The sequence below is a fragment of the Chroicocephalus ridibundus genome, chromosome 20, assembly GCF_963924245.1.
Source record: "Chroicocephalus ridibundus chromosome 20, bChrRid1.1, whole genome shotgun sequence".
Taxonomy (NCBI): Eukaryota; Metazoa; Chordata; class Aves; order Charadriiformes; family Laridae; genus Chroicocephalus; species Chroicocephalus ridibundus.
Window position 1 is genome coordinate 367,507 of NC_086303.1, and position 22,694 is coordinate 390,200.

The window sequence follows — 22,694 nt, forward strand, 5'->3', positions numbered from 1 at the left end:
CGCGGGCCGTCCACCGCTGCCCCCTGCCGGACGGGAGGACCCACCGCACCAGGCACGGCACCTCCCGCAGCGCGGACGCCCTGCACCCCGCACCCCGGCACCCGGCACAGCCGGCACCCTGCACCCCCAGGACCCTGCACCCGCAGGACCCTGCACCCCCACCCCCTGCACCCCCACACCCTGCACCCCCAGGACCCTGCACCCCCACACTCTGCACCCCCACACCCTGCACCCCCAGGACCCTGCACCCCCAGGACCCTACACCCCCACACCCCGCACCCTGCACCCCCAAGACCCTGCAGCCCCACACCCTGCACCCCCACACCCTGCACCCCCAGGACCCTACACCCCCACACCCCGCACCCTGCACCCTCAGGACCCTGCAACCCCACACCCTGCACCCCCACACCCTGCAACCCCAGGACCCTACACCCCCACACCCCGCACCCTGCACCCCCAAGACCCTGCAGCCCCACACCCTGCACCCCCACACCCTGCAACCCCAGCACCCTGCACCCTCACACCCCGCACCCTCGGACCCTGCAACCCAGACACCCCACAACCCCACACCCTGCACCCCCAGGACCCTGCACCCCAGACATCCTGCACCCCTACGCCCGGCACCCCTTGCACCCCGTGCTCCCTGTACCCATGGCATACACGCCTGCTGCACCCCCAGCACCCCCTGCACCCAGCACCCTTGCACCTCCCCACCCTGCATGCTGACACCAGCACCCCTATACACTGATCACCCCCTACACCCTGCCCCCTGCACCCCCAGGACTTTTGCAGCCCAACACCACGGCACCCTGGGTCCCCGCACCATGCACCCCTGGACCCCCGTGCTCTGCACGCCCCCTGCACCCCCACCCTGCACCCCTGCAGCCTGCACACAAACCATCCCTGCACCCAGCACCCCAGCGCTCCCAGCACCACTGCACCCTGCACCCCCAATGCCCCTGCACCCGGCACCCTGCACCCGACAGCCCTTGCACCTTCCTGAGTCCTGCACCCTCTGCACCCAGCACCCCCAGACCCCCAGCACCCCCTGTACCCTTCTGCACCCAGTTCCCCCTGCCCGTGGCACCCATCCTGCACCCTGGGACAGAGACTCTGCAGCAGCCGGCGCCTGCCCCCACCAGCTATGCCAGCTGCGCACATCCCCAGTCCTGCACCCTTACGTGTCTCCTCCCCTGGACTCCAGCTCCCCCAGGCTCCCGGGGGGTCCCACAGGGCACCCAGCCCCCACAACAGGGTTGGGCCAGCCTGTGGGGCTGTTCCCCTGCCCTCCCACCCCACTGCAGCCCTGCCACCATACCCCTGTTGTCACCTGCCTGAGATACAGCCACAGCGGGGGCCAAGGCTGCTTGGGTGGCACAGCAGGAGCCACCCCTCTGCCACGGGTGCCCCCTCCTCAGGGCTGGTGAAAGTGGCTGTGTGGAAGTGCTGGATGCTCCCGAAGGACGATGTGGCAGCGTGACACCGGCAGTGGCGAGGGTGAGGTCCCAGCAGGGACCCCAGCTCCTGAGCCTCAGCGGACGCTAACGGGTGAGACGAGGGTGACCTGGAGGTCCAGCCCCGCAGGAGGTGCGCTGTCGTGCAGGGGGACCTCATGGGCACAAAGGGGACCACGTTCGCCTGCGGGGTTTTTTCAGTCACTGATGTTGTGGATCCGGGGCCTGGGCTTTGACCTGGCCCTTTGCCCTCGGGCCTCAGTTTCGCAGGTGATGGGCTGCAAATGCTTTCATATTTTTACCCTTTGATTTCTCAAGCCCTCTGCAGAGCCAGGAGCTCAGAGCAATGTCACAAGAGCCGATGAGCAATTTTCCACTTGCAGAATGAGACACAATCCAAAGGCACGACTTTCTCCAGGGATGTTTCTATAAGACGTTTACACAACCTGCCGTGACATCAGCCTTTAGAGGTCAGCAGCCTCATAACCCCCTCATTTTCCCCCAGCTAAGCTCTGCTGGGTTGCAAGGGGGTGTGAAGCTGCTCCTGTGCTCGAGTACTTGTGCTGTCTGTGCCTTTGCTCTGCTTTGCCCTCCCACGTTGATGCTGAGCGCCCAGGGCAGCCCTGGCCAGCTCTGCAATGCCACCAAGGCTGGGTTACATCCAGGCTGGAGTTGAGATGGTCCCAAAGTTCCAGCGGTTGTTGGGAAGAGCCCATGCGCAGAGGAGGTTGCTCAGGCTCCCGTTAGAGAGGAAGATGCTGAATTCACTGCTGGGGCTGCCTGAGACAAAAGCGTATGCGCAGAAAATAGAGAAACTGAGCTGGGGTTGGATGTACCCCACAGTAGGTGTCGCAGAACCATGGCAATTAATGGTGGGGAAGAGTTTCCATCACATGCCTTAAGTCACTGGGAAGCTGCCTTTGTTTTCGGAGGCAGAAACCATTTTGTTTTCAGAGATGCTGCAGCCGGCTAGAGATCCCTGTGCTCTCGAAGGGAGGCCTAAGGAAGCAGCGATATCGTTGCTTTCTGTAATTACTTCATTGTAGCTCCTCCTCGTACCAGTGAAAAGTTCAGCGTCCTCCCATTGCGTGTAATTTCTGCCTGAAGATGTTGGTTTTTTTAACAGACTCCATCCCAGGGAATGTCCCTACACCGGTCTGGGGCTTCCCACCCAAAACACCTGTGGCACTCGTGTTGAGCGCAGAGACCGTGCGTGTGTTGCTGCAGTCCCTGCCAGAGAAACTGTCCAGCCAGTGCTCAAACAAAACACCCCCCTCACAGCAGAGGAGGGAGCTGGGTGAGTCCATCCCCACGCTGGGAGAGACATGAGCAAATGAGCGGAAAAGATTCTTTTCACGCACTGGTCCCCCTCTGCCCATCCCCATTCCCCTTATCCCCAGCGAGGGAAGGGTCTCACACCAGCCCTGGCAGGTCTGGAGGTGTCTGGCTGTTTCCCGCTGGTTTGAACCAGGGGGTTCCAAGCCCTGGTCCCTGCAGAGGAGCCATGGCAGCACGCGCAGAGATGCTCGAGACGGATCCGGTCCCCGCAGCTGCACCTCTGCAGCGCTGTCCCCCATCCAGTCACCCCGTGGTCTCCATGCCAGGAGTGTGGGACTGGGCAGAGCATCTTGGGCAAGAGCTATTACCACTCCGGGACCTCTCCAGACAAGAGCACACTTAAAATTCCCAGAAGGTTTTGATGTGGTTGCTCAACCAAGTTCCTTAAAGAAACAGAATTGTCAGGGCTGTGCTCCATGTTTCTGTGGGGTAACGGATGGCTTATTCTCCACGTTCCCCTGTCTTGTGGTTTAACCACTGAGTTTCCAAAGACCAGCATGAACAGATGTCACTCCTGAGCTCCACAGTGTCCCTGATGCTCCCAGCCACCAGGTCAGCTTGTCCCTCTGGTGCTGAGTGAGGTGCTGCTGGGTGGACCTCGTCCTCTATGGGGTCCCACCTGCTGCCGGTGCTCTCACGGGGCCTCTGTGAGCTCCTGGGACCCCAGCGTTGCCTTTGCAATGTCAACGCATGCCTTGAAATTTCTCCTTTCTGGGGGCTGGCTTGGTCATTGATTACTTGAAGTCCATGAGGATGCTGTTGGAGACTTGTCTCTGGTTACATTGCTTGCCTGAGTGGAGAGCTGTTATTGAATACCCAAACCTCTGGATTTTGGCACATCCTACCCCAATGCCCTGCTCTTCCAAGAAGGTGGCTGAAGCGATGCCCTCCTGCAGCCTGCAGTGGTGTGCTGTGTTCGATGGGGATGCCATGCAATCCACTGGCACTCTCCATCAGCTGCAGTGAATTTGGACCACCTTGGGTGTCCTTGACACCAGCAGTGCCTGCGCGTGCAACTATGGCGATGTGCACCATGTGGCCACCGTATTTTTTTCTCCCATCCTAGGCAACCTCCAGCCTCGTGAGTTGTCACAAGGGTAGGAAATAAATTACCAGCCTGGGAAACTCAAGCCAAAATTACAGTCACGTGGAGAAAGGACTTTTTCTGAACCCCGGGCAGGATCTGGCCTGCTGGGGACTGGGTTAGGAGCAGTCTGCAGCCCAGGGCCCCCAGTACCAGCTCCCTGCCCAGTTGTCTGGGTTGCACATCCAGCAAAGCACAGAAATGCCATGAGAAGGAAAAAGGCAGCTGGGGGCATGCCAGGGTTTTGAGGGAGGGGAAGGAGGTAGAGGAGCAATCTCCGTCCTGCTGAAACCCCTTGCCAAGCTCAGGGGCTTAATCTCCACCCGGGGCATGGGGAGACGTGAGATCCTGGAGTGATTCCTTTCCTTTGCCTGCTGGGCACCCCACGGCCTTTACGGGCAGGGTGAAGCAGTTTCCCAGGACATAGGTACAGGCCTGACACAGACAGATCAGATCAAACACCCTGCTTCACCCCTGACACCGGGTGAGCCCCGGGGTGGGGTTTTGCAATAATGCAGGCAATAGCCCAGCATAGCCTCGGGGAGTGCTTGGGAAATAAATACAGGGAGGATGGAGAGATGCTCAGATAGTGCAGTGGTAATGGTCTGATAAGTGTCGTGAACAGATAGAGCTGGTAGAAATTGAAATTGAAAGACAGGAAAACTGCTGAACTGATCATAATCTACATTAGGCAGCTGAACTGCAAGACTCCCAGCACCCGCTGGGGAATCTGAGAGGGGGTGGCAACACCCCCTGCCCAGCTGCCCGTCCCAGCACCGCTCCTGCGTGCTTTGGGAGACCCTCAATGCAGGTCTTGCTGCAAGTCTGCCCTAACAACTCTTCTCTTGATAATAAACCAAAAGCATGAGAAAAATGGTGCATGTCTTGCTGTCCAGGGAGTGTGGGGAAAGACCATGCCTTGAAGCAGCTTGCAGGCTCTTCAAGTTCCCCTGCCTGATGGCAACGCGGGGAGGAAAGACTTGGAAAGGAAGATGCCGTGGGCCAGCTGAAAAAAGCCTGTTTCAGACAAGGTCAAAACTTCCATCGGTGGCTTCAGAGACACCATCAAAAGCAACATTAACTGAGAAGGCAAAGTCCTCAGCCATGCTTTGATCTTCAAGGGGTTCGTGGAGGCTCTGAGGTATCTCCAAGAGCCCAGGCACCAGGCAGGAGCCCCGCAGAGACCAAGGTCCCCGCAGCAGTGCCTGTCTGGGCAGGCTGTGGCACAAGGAAGGGTTGACCTGGCAGCCGGTGCAGGGAGATTGCTGGGGCAATCCAGATGCCGTAGGTGGAAGGATATGACTTCAAATCTGGGCGTTTTCCTGCTGTGGGACAAGGGAGTGAGTTTGTTCATGGTGCTGTGCGAGGGGGCTGTGCTAGCAGAGGGTCTCTCACTGTCTACCACTCTTCCATCCATTCTTTGAGGCATTCTGCCAAAAGGATTTTCTCCTTGCAGATGCTTCAACGTGGCTTTGTTGTGGTATTGGAAATGCCCTGGCAAGTACTCTACCTGGAGAGTCTGCAAACACATTGAAAACTACTAATAAGGACTACCATGGCTCAGCAATGCACGATAATTTCTGTAATATTTGGTATTTTCTCACATACCTGGTCTGCCACCGGGTTTGCTACTTATGCCCAGTGAGATTAGGGAGAAGAAGCTGACTCTGGCTCACTACCCATCCCTGGACAAGGCTGCTTCACTTGCTCACTTACTGCTTTTATAGAGAGTAAATGGAGAGGGGCAGGAGAGGAGCAAGGAGAGGAGCAGTGAGGACAGGGTACTGGGGCGATGGCGACACAGGGCTGAGGAACCCCCTCCTGGGCTGATGGGCTGATGACAAGTCAGGAGAAATGCAGAGTTAAGGATGAAACTTCTTTTTTTATTCCATCATTTCTCCTCCCAAGAGAGCCAAGGGCCTGAAGAACAGGCACTAGGGCAAAACCATTGGCAGCCATTCAAGTGCATTTTGGGGAACTTCAGAGCAGTGGAGGGAGGTCCACGCACACAGCCCTGATCTGGGGATGCTTCAGGAGCCGAGGCAAGCTCAGACACTCTTGACAAGAGGATTGACCCTTTTTTCCCTCAATCTCACCCACCAAGTGGGCCACCTCAAGGCTCGTGGGCACAGGCAGGCGCAGGCTAGGCAGCCCCCGGCCTCTTATCAGTCCTCACTGCCCAACAGCCTGTGCAACTCTCATCAACGGAAGGCCAGCTTTGAATGGCCTTAAAATATTTTACAGAATATTTCCATCTCCATGGTTTGTGCCAAAATGTTTCTCCCTCTTCCTTATTTCCCCGCAAATTTATCATTGAAAAAAAACAAAACCCAAATATTATCTAGTTCTGATTTCAGCAAAAATCCAAGAATGAAAAACCCCCACCCTCCTGTAACAAAAGGGACCACATTGCTTGCAAAACTGCAGCCACACTTAGGAATCTCCCCTACTTTAGGACTGTTGAGAAGGTGTCAGCCAAAGGTGGAGAGGAAAGCAAGCCACCTAACGAAGGCAATCAACTCCACACCTATTCTACTAAATCATCAAGGTGTATCTTTAGCAAGAAGAGCATTGCAGCGCGTGTTGGGAGCAAGCCCAGCCCTGCACGCAGCGCAACCTCTGCCCACAGATGATACAAAATCAGGAGAGGGGCTCGGTTTATTTGCAGGGTAATTGTACCAGCTCCACATCTAATGGGGTAAACATTTCTGCACAGCTATAAGGCAAACCGTGCTCCCAGGGCTCACCCAGCTTCAGTTCCTCCGTACAGCTTGCTCTTCTGGTTGAGGATAAAATGTTGCATGTTTCGAAAGCCAAAGCTTCTTTCCAGGGGTGAAACCTGCCTCAAGCCATCAGCAACGGCCACCTTGAGCACCCACTGCATCCCTTCTGCGAACCCACCAAACCCTGCTCCTCCCCAGGGTCAACAAGGCCACAATCCCCATGGATTAGCTTGGCTGTACTCATCCAGGGATGCTTGTGCTGCTGCTCTGTGGCCCGATGGCAGCAGCAGGGGTTTTGGTGGAGATGTTCCCACGGCTGGCGCAAGAGAGGTCGGAGCGGGGAGCCGGCAGCCCGGTGGGAGCCCTGCGCTACTGGCCGCCCACCTCCGGCAACTGCGAAGCATAGAGAGCTAGTGTGTGATGGAGGAACTGGTACTGCTCACTCGTCTGGATCATGCCGCCTCTGCAAGGGAAAGGCAGGTCCTGCTGATGCCTTGCCAAAGCCCACAGCCCCATTCCCGCCTCCCGGGGCACAAATATTCCTGCTTCACCTGCCACGTCTAGGTGCATCTGAAACAGGCGCCAGAGCTGCCCAAAGAGTATTTGGGCTCAGAAGCAAAGCTGGGCTGTTCAAAATGCAGATTAACAACTGATTTGGCTCTAATCTTTACTGGTACTTCGCGAAAAATGGCAAAATTGAGTGTTTCTGAATTTAGTGACTGAGCTGGAAGGTGCAGATTGGCTGCCGGGTTCAGAGCCGCCTTCCTCTCCCTCACGTCCTCAGGTCCCCAAAGATACAATACGCCGACAGCAAAACCAGCCTGGCACTGGACAATCATTTGCTGTCACCACATCTGCATCTTTCAGCAACCCTTTTGGTTTCCATCAAAAATGGTCCCCATGCCCCCTCACGATGCCCATCCCCACGTCCCTCCCGCATCCCTCCTCCCAGGCTTGGCAGCCAGCAGGACCCTCCAAGGAGCTGCCTGCTCTGAGCACCCACCTGTCTATGCGGAGACGGCACACGATTCCCAGGATATCCACCTCCCCCTTGTCCTTCAGCTGCTGGCACCCCATCCTGGTAGCAATAAAGCAGCCTGTCCGGCCAATGCCTGCGCTGTGGGACAGACACGGCTGTGCTGAGCACCAGCGACATGGACCTTAATCTGTCTGAGCTGGACATGCTCCCAGATTGGTTTGCTGCCATTTCTTCCTAGGGGGATGGTGGGGTCCCGATCCCAGCTGCCAGACCAACTTTCTCAGCCAGGCACCAAAAGATGTGGGCTGGCATCATTCTGCCATGGCAGGGGGGTCTTGCCATGTTTGTACAGCCCAGCTGAGGAGGTTCTGGAAGCACCAGCCCAGTCTGCGTCCCCCATCCCTGCACGGTGCAGGGGTCTCTGCACCCCCCTCCCAGCTGCGCTCTAGCCCCAGGCACCCAGCGGTTTGCCCTGGGGCGGGCCAGCCTGCGGCATCGCACGCCAAATGTGTTGCGTAAGGACAACCAGGTGCCCTGCTCCACTATCCCCAAATTCACTTAGCAGTGAGAGAAAATACACAGAGGCCACCTCCTCCAGGAAGGCTGCCCTGAAAAACAGCTTCACAGCTGAGCTGCAGGCCACGCTCAGCGGCAGGGGAAGCAGGAGCCTGAGCCATGGATCTGCCGTGGGTCTGGTGTCCAGGTCCCAACCCTGCAGAGCTCTCCCGCTCCCACATTGATGTCCGCAGACCAAGCTGCAAACCAGATTTCTTTACGGGCTAGTATGCACCATGCTAATGCCACCCTCCTGATGCCAGGACAGGAGTTGCTGGTTGAATAACTCTGCTATGGGGGTGCCGTGCCCTGGGCTTTCTGCGCCACAGCGGGACCAGCTCATGAGCATTCACACGTGGGATTTTCCCCTCTGGCATTTGCAGGCTGACCCCAAGGTGAGGGGCACGCAGGGGCTCGGGTGAGGGGAAAGCTCTTACCTGCAGTGTACAACGATGGGCCCTGGGCTGGCTGCAGCCTGCAGAGTTTCTTCCACCTTGGAGACCAAGTGCAGCAGGGGTTTGGCTGACTCGGGCGTCTGCTGGTCCGGCCAGGAAGGGAAGAGGATGTGTTTGACCTGGCGGCATTCACCTTCAAGCTTTTCCAGCACAGAAGAAAGAAAAATCAGGATGTGGGAGCACAGACTTGCTGGGCTGGGACAAATGAAGGCATGGAGTCCAGCTCAAGCAGAGGCTGGGCAGCCTGTGGCTGTGTCATCTGCTCTCCTCCCAAACTACTCTTTGAGCCTCTGTCAGACACCCAGGAGAGGTCCCTGGGCCAGGGACACTGGGAATTGTCCCATCCCAGAAGGTGGGAACAGATACGGGGTGTTCCAATACTGTCGTGACAGTCCGGGCAAAGCCAGCAAGATCCTTTTGGGTAGTGTTAGCCCAGGGTGACTATGGAGAGCCCATGGGGTAGACTCCAATGGCACAGTGCAAATAGCAAAGGGCTAATAAAGAAGCTGTCCCCAGCTGACCCCCTCTCTGTCCCCTCCAGGGCTGGGTCTTGCTCCCTCTCAGCCTCCTCGGGCAGGCAGGAGCTCTACAGACCTCTCCTCTGGCAGGGGGCTCATAAGACCCAGCTGTCCCAGTCATGAGCCCTCTGCTGTCCTGTCACACAGCGTTGTGGTCTCACTAGAGAGCCCAGGGGTGTCAAGGGTACTGCTGGGCCCTGCTGGGCTCACCCTTTGACCCCAGGGTGGAGCTCGAACCCACCTGGATGGAGAGATCCCGGACGACGTACTCCACACACTCGCTCGTGCCCTGCACCCGGATGGTGAAGGGACCGTAGGTGCCCTCCTTCTCGGGCCAGTAGTGGACACATTTCTGAAAGAACAAGGCAGGGTTTGTGGCTGTGCAGATGCTGAAGACACCCACTGAATGTTTGAGCTATGCTTTGCTCAGTGCTCTTGGGAAGGGGCATCACCTAGGGAGGGGTGGGGGAGCAGGGAAGGTGGATGCAGAGTGACACACAACACAGGCTAAGGATGGGATAGGTCCCTCTCCCCACGTCTGCTCCCCCTGCACCCTTTCCCACATGGCTTTCACACCCCGGGGTGCACAGCGATCCCCAGCCCCACAGGAGCTGTGCCTGCGCCAGTCCATGTCCTGCCAGATCAAGGAGGACCCAGCCTGGCTGGTGGAGGGCACAGGGATGCTGTGACAGCTGGGGTGAGAAGGGAGGAAGGACATGGCCATGAAGGAGAGTGTGGTTTCCCCCAGCCCGGTGCTCCTTGGATGCAGAGCCAGGGATCCCAGGCGAGGCACAGAGCAGCCACCACGCAGGGCACAGCGCTGCCAGCTCCTGTCCCAGCCTGGATCCGCTGGCTGAGAGCTCCCAGCCCAGGAGGAGAGCTGCTTGGCACCAGAGGGACGCTGCCAACTGCTGCCTCTGCTCTCTCTCCCAGGAGCTGCCCTAATCTCTTCATCCTATTATCCAGCTGCCAAAGCATGCCCAGAGCACGAGAGGCCATGTGAGGAGGGGAGGCTTTGCTGGATGGGGCCAAGGCTGCAGCCCCGGGGCTCTCCTCCTCCAAGAGTGATCAGCCAGGGGTCCCCTCTGAGATCAAAGCAGAGAAAGCAAGCGGGCACTCAGACCCCACATTTGGTCTCACACAACCCTTTGCTGTTGTTATTACCCCCCCCACACCCTTTGCTGGGTGTGCTGGTCCTGGGGAGGGACAGCGGTACCTCTTTGCGCTCCTGGAGCTTGGTTATCATGACGATGAGGGGCGCCTCCTCCTGCCACACCATCTCCCAGAAGTCGGTCACGGTGTTCAGCATGGGTCCCTGGGTGGCAATGTACTCCCGGGGCCGCCCCGCGTAGCCCTGCCAAGCACATGGTCAGCTGTGGCGCTGGCGGGGAGACCCTGATGTGTGAGGGGAGCCTGTCTCCAGGCCACCCCAGCTGTTGTGGTGCTTCTTTTCCTCTACAGGTGAGAGGCTGAGCCACATAGGCTATTTAGAATGATAGAATCATAGAATACTTCAGGTTGGAAGGGACCTTAAAAGGTCACCTAGTCCAACCCCCTTGCAATGAGCAGGGACATCTTCAACTCGATCAGGTTGCTCAGAGCCCCGTCCAACCTGACCTGGAATGTTTCCAGGGATGGGGCATCAACCAGCTCTCCAGGAAACCTGTTCAACTATGTCCTACTAAACCTGTCCTCTAAATGCTTTTATAGACCCGATCAGGAACTACCAGACATCCTCTCCATCCTCCTGCTCCCACAAGCCAGGACCAAGCCCATGGAGCAAGCCATGTGCACCCAAGCTCCTTGCAAGCACCCCCAGGTTATTGACGTGACAATAGCCAGCGTGATGGATGCCTTGGTGAGCCACAGCTCAAGCACCGAAAGTGCTTCTCACCGGAGACATTTCCCCAAGGACAAGCAGAAGTCACCAAGCCCTGCTCTGTCTGGGAGCTGGGATGGTCCCAGCTGGGTCCCACCAGTCCTGCCTCCCTGCAGGGCTCAGGAGGGGACGTGGCAGTGCCCAGCAGTGGGAAGGCTGGGTCTGGGGACATCTGGAGGGGTGGTTGGCACAGGCCCCTGCCCTGCCTCTGCCCCAGGCTCTGTTTCACAGCTCCAAGCATCCTCTGCCTCCACGGGCGCTTCCTCCCCCAGTATAAAATTACCAAAGAAATAGAAAAGCTTGGAGGTGTTCTGAGTCCTGCTCAGCTCCTGCTTCCCACCATGGCCTCACGGGCAGTGCTGCTGGCCCAGCAGAGGGGAGAGCGTGCGGCAGCAGCTGGCAGGAGCTGGAGGGCAGGGACAGGCAGGAGGGTGGGAAAGCCTTCTCCCAGGGTCAGTAACGCGTTACTCCAGCTCCCAGCTGGAGATGCGATTTGGCAATACAGCAAGGAGTCGGAGACCTGGCTGAGGATGCCCTGGGGGCGCTGGGGGAGGCACCCACAGTGCCCACAGCTTTTGGCAAAGAGAGTACACAGCACTCTAGGCAGAGCTTCATGGCTTTGTCAAAAAAGATCTCAGTTAAAAATGCACCCAAACCCCTGTGATTTAATCCAGGTCTTTCCAGCAATCCTGTTAACAGCTTCATCCCACAAAAAATTGCAGTGGCCCAGCCAAGAAGCAGGAACATTTTCAGGAAAGTTTTGTATAGCTCTTTTCTCATGCCACAAGATTATTTTTTTTTCCTAGGAAACATGGTTTTCCATTCAGAAGGAGACTTGCAGTGAGACCTGGAGGTGTCAATAGTGGGAATTTCCCCCCACCTGCTCCTTGTGCTCAAAAGCATTTCATGGGATACGGTCAGCAGGAAAAACACTCAATCGCAGGCGGGGGCTGATGTGATCAAATACCTGCAGAGCTCTTCCAGACTGGCTGTGCCTTCCAAGCATGCCAGAAGCAGGCTGGGAGGCTACATTGCTGATATGCCCACAAAGTCCTGCACTGTGACACCCTTGGAGAGGTAAGTGGAAGGACGGGGTCAGGAAACACCAGCTCCACAGAGGGACATGTGGGCACATGCGTGCTCAGGTATGTGCACATGTGTGTGAGAGAGGGACGGGAGTCTTTGTGCATTTTTGTTAGCACTCGTGGGAGACAGAGAGGATGCCACTTGCTCACACACACCCTGATGCATGTGGACAAGGTGATGGCGTCACCCAATGAGAAGCTGCACGCTGCCAGGCTGCTTCAGGAAGACTACTCTAAAAGTAGTCCTCTGCTGCCCATGTTCAAACCCTCATTTGGACCAGCAAGCCTCCCAACAGTTTTAGGCACGGTGCTCCTGTGTCCAAAGTCAGACTCCGACCCTCACCGCGGGACGCTGGCGGCTCACACCGCTGCGGTCTCTTCGGATCACACACATGAGCACCATCAGAAAAGAAATGCTACTAATGACCTCCAGCTCCAAACTGCACCCTCAGACCACCTTCCAGGGGTCTGTCCATCCTACCAGAGGGCACTCCTGTGGCTACTTTTCTGAGTCCCCCGTTCCCACACTCTCCCCTCGCTGCCACGCACCCAGGGTGGCTGCAGACTGCAGACCCACCTCTGCTTCCCAGCACCCCTGGCCTGTCCCAAGGGGAAGGATGCTGAAACGAGATGAATTGGTCAGAAAGAAGCCTACCAACCCAGCAAAGCTGGTACCTGACTGATCCAAGAGCCTGATTTAGGGTGACGTATGGTTCAGCACCAGTATGACTGCAGCCTGGAAGGGGTCATTTACAGAGAATGATTACCGTAAATCAGGCTGCCTGAAGTAACACCCTTGGGTCTGGGGATTTCTCAGTCTATGGAGAGGGACCCCATCAGGAGTCAAAGATAAGCCATGCCCTCCCCTTTGTTAGCTTTCTTCTTGGGAAATTGCAACAAACCCCCTCAGCAGAGAGGAAATTCCTGGGCTGGGTTGAACAGCACCGGTCTGCAATGCTCTGTTGAGAGGGCTTGCTTCCTGTGGCCTTGCCAGACAACAGACTAGCATGAGGAAGAGATGGAGAAACCACTGCGAGGGAGCCCACATGGGTGCTTAAGCAGCAGGAGCCAAGAGCAGACACCTCATGAGACTTTCCCACCAAAAGGATGGTGTCTCTGCCCTGCGCGGATGGAGCCACATCTCTCCGGCTCAGAAAGGGGTGGCAAGTTCAGACTGCTACCCCAGGGCAGGCACAGGACAGTGGGTGACAGCCACTGCCCCAGCACGCGGATCCCAGCATGGCACCTGCACCACCAAGGAGTTTGCAGCCCGATGCCCTGTGCGCTGTGGGCTGCGGGACCGGGGAGACCACCCGCTCTCCGACCAGGCAGGACTCACCGTGATGTAGTTGGCATTTATGTAGCTGTCTTCCTCCTGGTTCCCTGCCCTCCTGAGACAGACCCGGCTCTCAGGATCTGAAAGACATGTCAGGCATTACCCCAGGGACAGACTTTGAGAGCCTGACCCTGCCCACCCTCCCTGCCTCAGCTCCAGCGGCCAGAGACTGAGTCCTCCAAGCTTCATGCCACGCTCAGGGCTGTCTGCGCCCTCCCTCAGTCCCCCTCTTGCCCCACTTCACCCTCACTACTATGGCGGGATACAGCCAGCCGTGCCCAAACCTGCCTGTACTGTGGTGAGCATGGGGGGGAACTCACCTGCCAGGCAACGGCTCCCCAGGACCTTCCCACAGTGCCTGACCAGATCCCAAATGTTCTCAGCCTTTATACCCCCAGTGACATGCCCCAGGACACGTAAGGCCCCCGTGGTGGCAAGGAGCAACCCAGGCTGGGCTGTCATGTGCTGCACACCCTGGGAGTACACCCCAAGGAGAAGCTTCCCATAACACCCCGTAGCATGGTGTACGCCCCCTGCAAGACAGCAGCCAGCTCCTGCAACATGGGGAGCAGGAACAAGCACAGCAGGAGCACCAAGAGCACCCAGCAGTGCCCACCCCAGTGGCAGGGCTGCCCTGAGTCACCCTTCTCCACCCACACACAAACACCCCCCCAAATACCCCCCCACGCACACACCCCTCTTTTCCTTGCACGTGGCACCTGAGCAAATGTGAGGCAAAGGGATGCAGTGGCACTTACTGGGGAGGATGGTTTTGTATCTGTCCTTGGAGGCATGTCCAGGGATCTCCAGCTCCTCCGGACTGACGAAGTTGGGTGGGATTTTCTGCAGGAGGAGAGAACAACTGTAAGGAAAACTTCATTGTTGCTGCTTGTGTCCCCTCATCGTGGCAGAGGCTCATCAGGCAATAAGAAGTTGACCCAGGGACCTAGCAGCACCACCAGAGATGTCAGTTCCTGGCATGAGCCCTGTCCTTACCCTAGACGTTGTGGGACATCTTCCAGAGAGGCTACCATGCGAGAAGAGCTTGACACAGGAGAGCAGGGACAGGCTTTCCAGGGACACAAGGGGGACTTGTGTGCGCCAGGGAGCGGGCAGCCAGGAGATACCCAGGGCACCCCTCACCCCTGTTTGCCCACATCACCTTCCCCGCCACTGGTGCTGTTGGGCTCAGCTGGGCTCGGAGCCTCCCTTGGAGATGTCCACCCCTGCCAGTCCCCCCCACTGCCAGCCCCTGCCATCCCTCGTGTGAGGAGGGAGAAGGAAGGGGAGCGTCACACCGAAAACTCCTCCTGGAGCTGTGTCAGGCTCTGGGCGCATTGCTGGAGCTCCTCTCTCCTCAGCACGTGGCTGGACGTCCTCAGGAACTTCAGCGTGATGTCACGAGGCGTACAGACGGGCTGGATGGGCTCCACGCTCCCCAGCGAGCTCATGTCCAGCATCAACGACACGTTGGAACCCCTCCTGCAAGGCAAAGGGGTTACTGCCTGACCCTCTGCCATCTCGGGACAGGAGGGCAGCCCGTCCCGCCACACTGTCAGTTAAAGCCACCCCACACCGTGCAAAAGCCAGGCAGGGAATAACGTAGGATGAAAAAGGGGGGCAGGTAGAGACATCAGAAGACTGGGTGGGTTGAGGAACAAGGAACTAACTGGTCATTTGGGTTGTTTGCTGGAAAGCCCCCAAAGGACTGTGTCTAGGTTTGGCCCAGGCTGGGCTGGGGGTGGGTCAGGGCTGACTCCACGCTCCGACCTGGCATTTGCAAAAGCTGTCAGGCAGGGGGCTGGCAGGGCTGGGCTGGGGGAGCCCAAGGCCTGGGGATGAGCAGTGCCTTGTGTACCTGCTGTCTGGGCTGAGATGGGCAGCAGAGGGTTGGGGCTGCAGGCACCATCCAGCCACGCTCACCTCTCCTGAAGACGCACGTGCTTCTTGGCAGAGGGACTGGGCTTGTCCGTCTTGTCCATGTCTGCCCTGGCTGCCTGGGCTGTCAGGCTGCCGTTATGAACTCTGGAGCACACCAAGCAGGCTTGTACCATGCTGCGGCAGCCACGGAGCCCTCGTCCTGAAGCACGGGGAGTGGACACGGGGTGTCCTCAGCTCCTGGGGAATCAAGGAGCCATTGGAGGAGAAGCAGCTGGAAAAGACAAGGCAGATCTGAGAGGTACCATGAGGCTGGGTGGACCCCCTGACATAGGGTCCCCAAGCAAGGGACAGGTTTTGGGTCCTCAGCTGCCCTGGAACCGGGGACCCCCAGGCCCTGCATGCAGGCAGGTGGCACAGGGAGGACTCCCAGCACGTTCACCCTCCGGCATGCCCACAGCACCGCAGCCCACACAGGCACCCACTGGTGACACTGGGCATGGCACCAACAGCCATCTGCTTGCACAGAGCGGAGGACGCCCACACCCTGTGCTGCCAGAGCACGGTCTGGTTTTAGGGGAGCCCAAGATGCTCTCCACCTCCATGGGAAGCCCATGCTGCCATGTGTTTCCAGCCCTTTCCCAGCATGCCTGCTTCGGCCAGGGAACATGGTGGGGAGGAGGGAGAGCTGGAACCCACATGAGCACAGCAGTATCGGGCAGGTGAAATGGGCTGTGGGCACCTCAAGGAGCCCGGCCAGCTCCTGCTCTTGGGAGGCATGGGGCCATGCACCCTCAATGACCTTGTGGCTCTGGTGAGGGAGGGATGACCCTGGGGCAGCCTCCTCCATCCCCCAGGTCTCAGCAACCATCAAGAGGAAACTGCTTTATCCGGGTGGCTGAGCAAGAGGCGACGGGGTAGCACAGCTGGAGGAGCGTGCCACCGCCACCATCCCCAGGACCTTGTAGGGCCCAGGCAGCATCCGCAAAACCTCGCAGCACCCTGGCAGGGATGGGGAGATGTGGGTGATGCTCTGCTCTGGGCAGAGCTCCTCATGGTGCACGCAGCACCCTGGGATCATGAGGCTCCTTCTCGTCCCCAGGTCCCTCCATAAGGAGGAGGCAGACCCAAAGGGACAGCGGATGCTGTGGAGTCGGAGCTCTCAGTGGGCAAAGAGTTGGATCTCAGGTACCGCATCAGCTCAGGCAGGTCCTGCAGAGAACTAGGTCCATCCACATTGTGGCCGTGCCGACTGGAAACGCAGCTGGGGCAGGAGTCGTTCCCCATGACTCCCTGCTGCCCAGCGGCATTTCTTGGGGTGGCAATGCCACTGCTGGCATGTGCACCGTCCCCGTGCCCCACGCAGGGTGCCCTGAGGGATCTGTGCTACTGGGGTGTCCCCTGGCCAGGCAGGGCAAGGGCTGCTGCTACCCAGGAGCCACAGGACCAGGGGAGACCCTGGCTAGAGACAGCACCAGGCTCCAACCCCAGTAGACGTCCCTCACACCCTGGTCAGGAAACACCTGGGAGATGCCCCAGCCAAGCCCCTGGCAAGCAGGAGGGCCCTGGGAAGAGCCAACACTTGCAGGGAGAGTGTCCCCATCACCCTGCCCAGCATCCCAGCCCTCTCTGGGGCTGCCTGGCAGTGAGCATATGCCCACTGCCTGTGGGCACCGGGGCCCATACAGTCCGGTGGGGGTCCCCTCTCCAGCCGGCGGCACGGGTGGGTTGGGGGGCTGCCTACCTGCTGCCCCGCGGCATGGGCTCCGTTGGTTCCCGGCACAGGCCCGCAGGCACCACGCCTGTCGGTGTAACACTACGGTTTGAAAGTGTTCAGGAAGCTGCTTATCAAAGGAGCTGCTGCCTCTGCCGCTTCCTCTCCCTCCTTCTCCCCCACCCTGCCTGCCGCCCACACACATACCGGCCACATCGCCGCAGCTCAGCTCCACTGGGCCGCAGGCAGCCCCGGCCCCGCTCCCCACCAGTGAACTGCCGTCCTGCGCCTGCGGGCACAGCCCTGCCTCCTCCAAAATCCTGGGGTGCCTCCGCAGGCACCTCCGGCAAGGCCGGAGGCGTGTGCTCGATGCCTTCGGTGACCAGACATGGCCGGTGCCAGTGCCAGCCCGCGGGGCATGGAGGGACGGGCGAGACTTGGCTGCAGGGCTGAGGTGGGGTGGTTCAGGTGGTGCAGTGGTGCTGCTCTGGGGACATCAGACCCCACCTGCCCCACAGGGAGCCAGGATGAGTCCTCCAGTCCCTGCCACCCTGTCCATGTCCCCTTGCCTGGGCTGCGTCCCAGCCGTTCCCCATCCTGCCGTGGGGCTCCCATCCTCCATGCCTGACAGTGCACAGTGTGGTCCTCGTGCCACCCCACCGTCCCCCTAACCCATGTCCCTGTGGGTGCCACCCGCCAGCCCTCCGCACCCGGGACCATCCCTGGGCACCTCAAGAGAGGACACAGCAGAGCAGGGAAGGGGGTGTATTTGGGGATGAAGGTCCCTGGAGGGTCTGGCGCAGGTAGGACGGGTCTGCCCTTGGGGCACTGCACATCCTTCCTGATGATGCCCGTTGCCGCAGCCGCTCTTCCTGTTTGTTATTGCCTGGGCCCTGCGCAGAGACACTGAACACTTCCTTCCTCTTCTGCCCCCACCCCGCTGCGCTGCAGCAGCTCCCGCCGTGTCCCCAACAGCCACCATGGACCCCGCACACCAAACATCTTCTCCCCCGGGCTGCCCCACTGGCTTCTCACTGCTTCAAGGTTGCCCTGGGCCACCTCCAGCCCAGCTCATTGCAGTGACCGAGCTGTCCCTGGGATGTGCGATGCCAGCACTGCCAGTCGCCATGCTGGAGAGGTGCATGTCCGTGCATGCCTGTGTGTTTTTAGGAACATGTGTGCAAGGGGGTGCTAGAATTTCATCCTGAAAACATCTTCACTGGTGGCACATGGGGGACTCCCTCAGTGCCACCTTTTACCTGAGACCTGGGAGATCAGAGGGCTCAAGCACCAGAGCAAAGTGCTGGGCTTGGCCAGCAGCAAAGCAATCTTTTCCTGGAGACAAGGGCCACCAGCATCCGTGTCTCATGAGCAGATGCCAGGGTGCCAACAGCTTCTGCAGACTTGGACTGGACTCCATGGCAGGCCTGAGAATGGACTGAGGAATTGCTCTCTGTCCTATGTGGGATGAAATAACTTGACCCTAGGACCCTAGAGAGACCCCCACCGCGGACAAAGAAGCCCCAGTACTGCCCTTCCCTCCCACCATCTGTCTTCTGAGAATTCTTCCTGAGATGACCAGCAGTGCAGTACTTAACAGGGTGGACACATAGACTTGCCCTCAGCAGGGACGAGAGTAAACAAAGAGGGTTCTTTCCTGAAGTATCAGCCTGTCAGACAATCTGGAAGCTTTGCTCCTCAGCAAGGCTGAAGCTGGGACTGTATCTGCCCTCCCATCTGGGTGGCTTTGTGCTCAAGGGGTCCCTGAGGATGCAGCCGAGATGCAGCCCCCTGGGGCCACCCTTCCTGCCTTTTGCTGGTCCAACCCTGCACAGACCTGCTGCCTCCTCATCACCCTGTTCCTCTGGCACTGGGACAAGCACTGGGACAATCTCAGCATGGCATTGGGGCAGATACCACAGAGCCACCAGCACAGGCGAGTCATTGGGCACGTGTTGGTGACATCTGTGCACCCACAGTCATCTCCAGCCTGCCCAACTGCCAGGCACCTGTGATAGTAGGATGGAGACAGCTGGACCGCCACAGACCTTGTAGGGCCCAGGGAACATCCGCAAAACCTCGCAGCACCCAAAGGTGCAGAGAAACAGGGCTCCGATCCCCAGAGCTGGGCCGTACCTTGCTGTACCGGAGAGGCATGACGGGCACATCCTCCTCTTCTGCACAGAGCAAAGCAAGGGCAGCACTGGCCTTTGAGATCTGTATTTTGGCCCTTTTTCCACAAAGGGAAGGGGAACTTTTCACCAAAACGTGACTTTATCCAAGAAGTAAGGTCAAGCTGCAAAAGTGGTGTGGAAAAACTGTTTATGGAAATCAAGAGCTCCCTGTGTGCTGTGAATTTTAGTGATCTCTGGCCCACTGTGATTTAAGAGATTTGATGGCCATTTCAAAGCATTTGGGTTTCTCTCAGCAGTAAGTCCTTTCTTCCTCCTGCCAGGTTCTGCCTTGGTCATGAAACCCTCCTGAAAGCTTCAGCGAAGGGTGCAGATGCTCCCCCTTTGCAAAATGACCTTGTTTGGTTGCCCTGGGACGTGGGTCACTCCTGTGCCTTGGTGAGACCACGCACCATGAATGAGGAGGAAACTGAGATACTGAGATACTCTGCCTCTGAAGCAACACAAGGTCAAGGTACTCAGGGATGTACGCCAGAAACCCTGCAACACTTTCCCTCTGACACTCATGGACCTCCCCATGCCACTGGCTTGGCTCTACCAGCCACACGTGTACATGTGCTGGCTGGGACCAAGAAGGACAAACAGGGCTGAGCCCCTGGGATCCACACCTGGCCCCATTTGGCTTTTTCTTATCCAGAAAGCACTGATGGAGGCTGAAGTGACTGTCCCGGCCATGGGCACTCATCCAGGATGGAGGGAACGCAGGAGGGAAGCAGAGATGTGGCACAGGGATGTGCCATGACCCAGGCTCCGAGGGGCAGAAAAATCCCCACTGCTGAGACCTCCCGACCCCAAATGCATCTGGGGGTGCACGCATCCCAGCGTGCTTCCACCTGGGCAGCACGGCTCCTGTTCCTCCCCTCTGCTGAAGCACCAGCAGGCTGAGAAATGACAACAGAGGAGTATCTGGGGGGAGACAGCGCATGGGAAGCCACAGCCCACCCGAGATCCAGAGCATGGAAGGCAAGGTACTGGTGAAAAATGAGGCATGAGCCTCTGGTGGAAGCAGACTGGACGTGAGGGAGACCAGGAGCAGACGGAGCATGAACACACTGCTTGACCCAGGACAGTTTTCATCTCTTAGTGCCACTCCTGCAGCAACCTTCCCCCCGACTGCGCCTTGGTGCACCCACCCACGTGGCTGCTGCCCGCCCGGGGCTGGCACGTGCCCCTCTGCCCACCCGCAGGAGCACACGGTGGGGACACACACCCACACGTGCAGAGAGAACACACCAACGTCCACCCGTGTAGGCAAAGGGCATGCAAATACCTCGCTGGCCTCTGCAGAGGATTGAAGTCCCAGAGGCGCATACACACGCGCTTTTGTGCACACTGCTTCTGGCCGCGTCTGTGTCCCTGCTTGGAAGACGATGCTCCCACCCCGCTCCTCCCAAGGGACAGGGGATGGGTCTGCAGAGGGGTGCAACAGTGAGCAAAAAGCCAGGAGCTGCTCTGGCTGGTGGTGCAAGGCAAGGGGCCCTGCATGACTGTTCAGCCGTGCTCATCCCATGTGGGATGCATCAGGCTGGCCTGGGGTGCAGAGCGTGGGACAGCTGCTGGGTCCTACGAGGGTGTTGGGGCCATGGAGGACCTGCAGTAGGGCCTGGCTTTGAGGGAAGACCATGTCCAGGCTGTGGACAGACCCCCACCCAGGCCTTTGGTAAGGCTTTTGACACCGTCCCCCACAGCATTCTCCTGGAGAAGCTGGCGAATCATGGCATAGACAAGTGTACTCTTTGCTGGGTTCAAAACTGTCTGGCTGGCTGTGCCCAGAGTGTTGTGACCAATGGGTTGAAATCCTCTTGGCGGCCAGTCACCAGTGGTGTCCCTCAGGGCTCAGTTTTGGGGCCGGTTTTGTTTGATATCTTTATCAATGATCTGGATGAGGGGATTGAGTGCACCCTCAGTAAGTTTGCAGATGACACTAAGCTAGGTGGGAGCGTTGATCTGCCTGAGGGTAGGAAGGCTCTCCAGAGGGACCTGGACAGGCTGGATCGATGGGCCAAGGCCAACTGTATGAGGTTTAATAAGGCCAAGTGCCGGGTCCTGCATTTCTGTCACAACAACCCCAAGCAGGCCTACAGGCTTGGGGCAGAGTGGCTGGAAAGCTGCCCGGCAGAAAAGGACCTGGGGGTGCTGGTGAATGGCCAGCTTCACATGAGCCAGCAGTGTGCCCAGGTGGCCAAGAGGGCCAACAGCATTCTGGCTTGTATCAGGAATAGCGTGGCCAGCAGGAGCAGGGAAGTGATGGTGCCTCTGTACTGGGCAGCGGTGAGGCCTCACCTCGAGTGCTGTGTTCTGTTCTGGGCCCCGCTGTACAAGAGGGACATTGAGGTGCTGGAGCGTGTCCAGAGGAGAGCGACCAGGCTGGTGAGGGGTCTGGAGACCAGGGCATATGAGGAGAGGCTGAGGGAGCTGGGCATGTTTAGCTTGGAGAAGAGGAGGCTGAGGGGAGACCTCATTGCCCTCTACAGCTACGTGAAAGGAGGGTGTAGAGAGGTGGGTGTTGGCCTCTTCTCCCAGGTGAATAATGACAGGACCAGAGGAAATGGTCTGAAGCTGTGGCAGGGGAGGTTTAGATTAGATATTAGGAAGAATTACTTTACTGAAAGAGTGGCCAGGCACTGGAACAGCTGCCCAGGGCGGTGGTTGAGTCACCATCCCTAGAGGTGTTTAAGAAAAGTGTAGATGTGGCACTTCAGGGCATGCTCTAGTGACAGAGATTGTAGGGTTGGGGTATTTTTGTTTTTTTCTTTTTTGTGTGTGTGTGTATGGTTGGACCTGATGATCTCAAAGGTCCTTTCCAACCATGAAGATTCTGTGATTCTATGGTTTGCAGGTCAGGGCAGGACCAGGACTCCAGGACAGCCACCTCCATCGCAAGCTGCCACAGGCAAAGAGGAACCGGGGAGCCCCTGGAGGGCAAAGCCCAGAAGGGGTTGGGGGGAAGCAGCACTGAAGGAGATGGCTCTTGGGTGGGTCCCATAGGGTCACAGCTGTGCCCCTCCACATCTTCCCTCCCTCCCCTGGTGGGGCAGGAGGGGTCAGGGCCCAGAAGACAAAGGCCCCTTGTCCCCAGCACTCCTCTCTGCTGTCACCTTGGTGGCAGAAGGGTGTCAGGGTCTGGACCTCTCAAGGGTGGCCTTCACCCTTGTGCTTTCACAGCCCATGTGGAGAGCAGGAGTGCTGCAGGGAGAATAGCCCCCTCTCCTGCCTCGCTGCCTTCTCTTGTCCCCACACAGCATTCCCAGTGCCCAACATGGCGAGCAGGGCGGGTGAGTGTGGTGTTCGTTTCGGGGGGTGATGATGACGATGCCCAGAGTGCTGCTGGGACAGCAGAGGACTGGTGTTGGAGGGGCAGATGCAGAGGGAAGGGTCTCAACTGTTACCACATCAGCCATCCACCCTGGCCTAACGCGAGGTGCCCAGAGATGTGTCTTGCATGGGATTCCATGTGTCCCCTGTCTGTGGACACCTGTGCATTAGGGTCATGAGTTGGGATAC

At 58.4% G+C, this 22,694-nt stretch overlaps 1 protein-coding gene across 1 annotated transcript; it reads right to left on the minus strand.

The window, feature by feature from the left end:
• Window positions 1-5,800: 5,800 nt before the first annotated feature.
• On the minus strand, window positions 5,801-17,159 carry PTPN7 (protein tyrosine phosphatase non-receptor type 7). The gene is made up of 10 exons (XM_063356828.1): window positions 17,029-17,159; window positions 15,330-15,558; window positions 14,705-14,888; window positions 14,165-14,249; window positions 13,410-13,486; window positions 10,323-10,460; window positions 9,348-9,458; window positions 8,571-8,728; window positions 7,603-7,716; window positions 5,801-7,062 (listed from the first exon to the last, which is right to left on the minus strand). The coding sequence occupies exons 2-10, from the start codon at window positions 15,458-15,460 to the stop codon at window positions 6,969-6,971; spliced, it is 1,092 nt and encodes a 363-aa protein (XP_063212898.1). The 5' UTR covers window positions 15,461-15,558; window positions 17,029-17,159; the 3' UTR covers window positions 5,801-6,968.
• Between the last annotated feature and the right edge of the window lie 5,535 nt (window positions 17,160-22,694).

Bases quoted from the DNA above. Each gene is read 5' to 3' on its own strand.
- PTPN7 (XM_063356828.1), bottom strand. From the start codon at position 15,460: ATGGTACAAGCCTGCTTGGTGTGCTCCAGAGTTCATAACGGCAGCCTG. The intron at 14,889-15,329 runs GTGAGCGTGGCT...TTTGCCTTGCAG, and splicing joins CACGTGCGTCTTCAGGAGAG to GAGGGGTTCCAACGTGTCGT. The intron at 13,487-14,164 runs GTAAGTGCCACT...CATGTCTTTCAG, and splicing joins ATACAAAACCATCCTCCCCA to ATCCTGAGAGCCGGGTCTGT.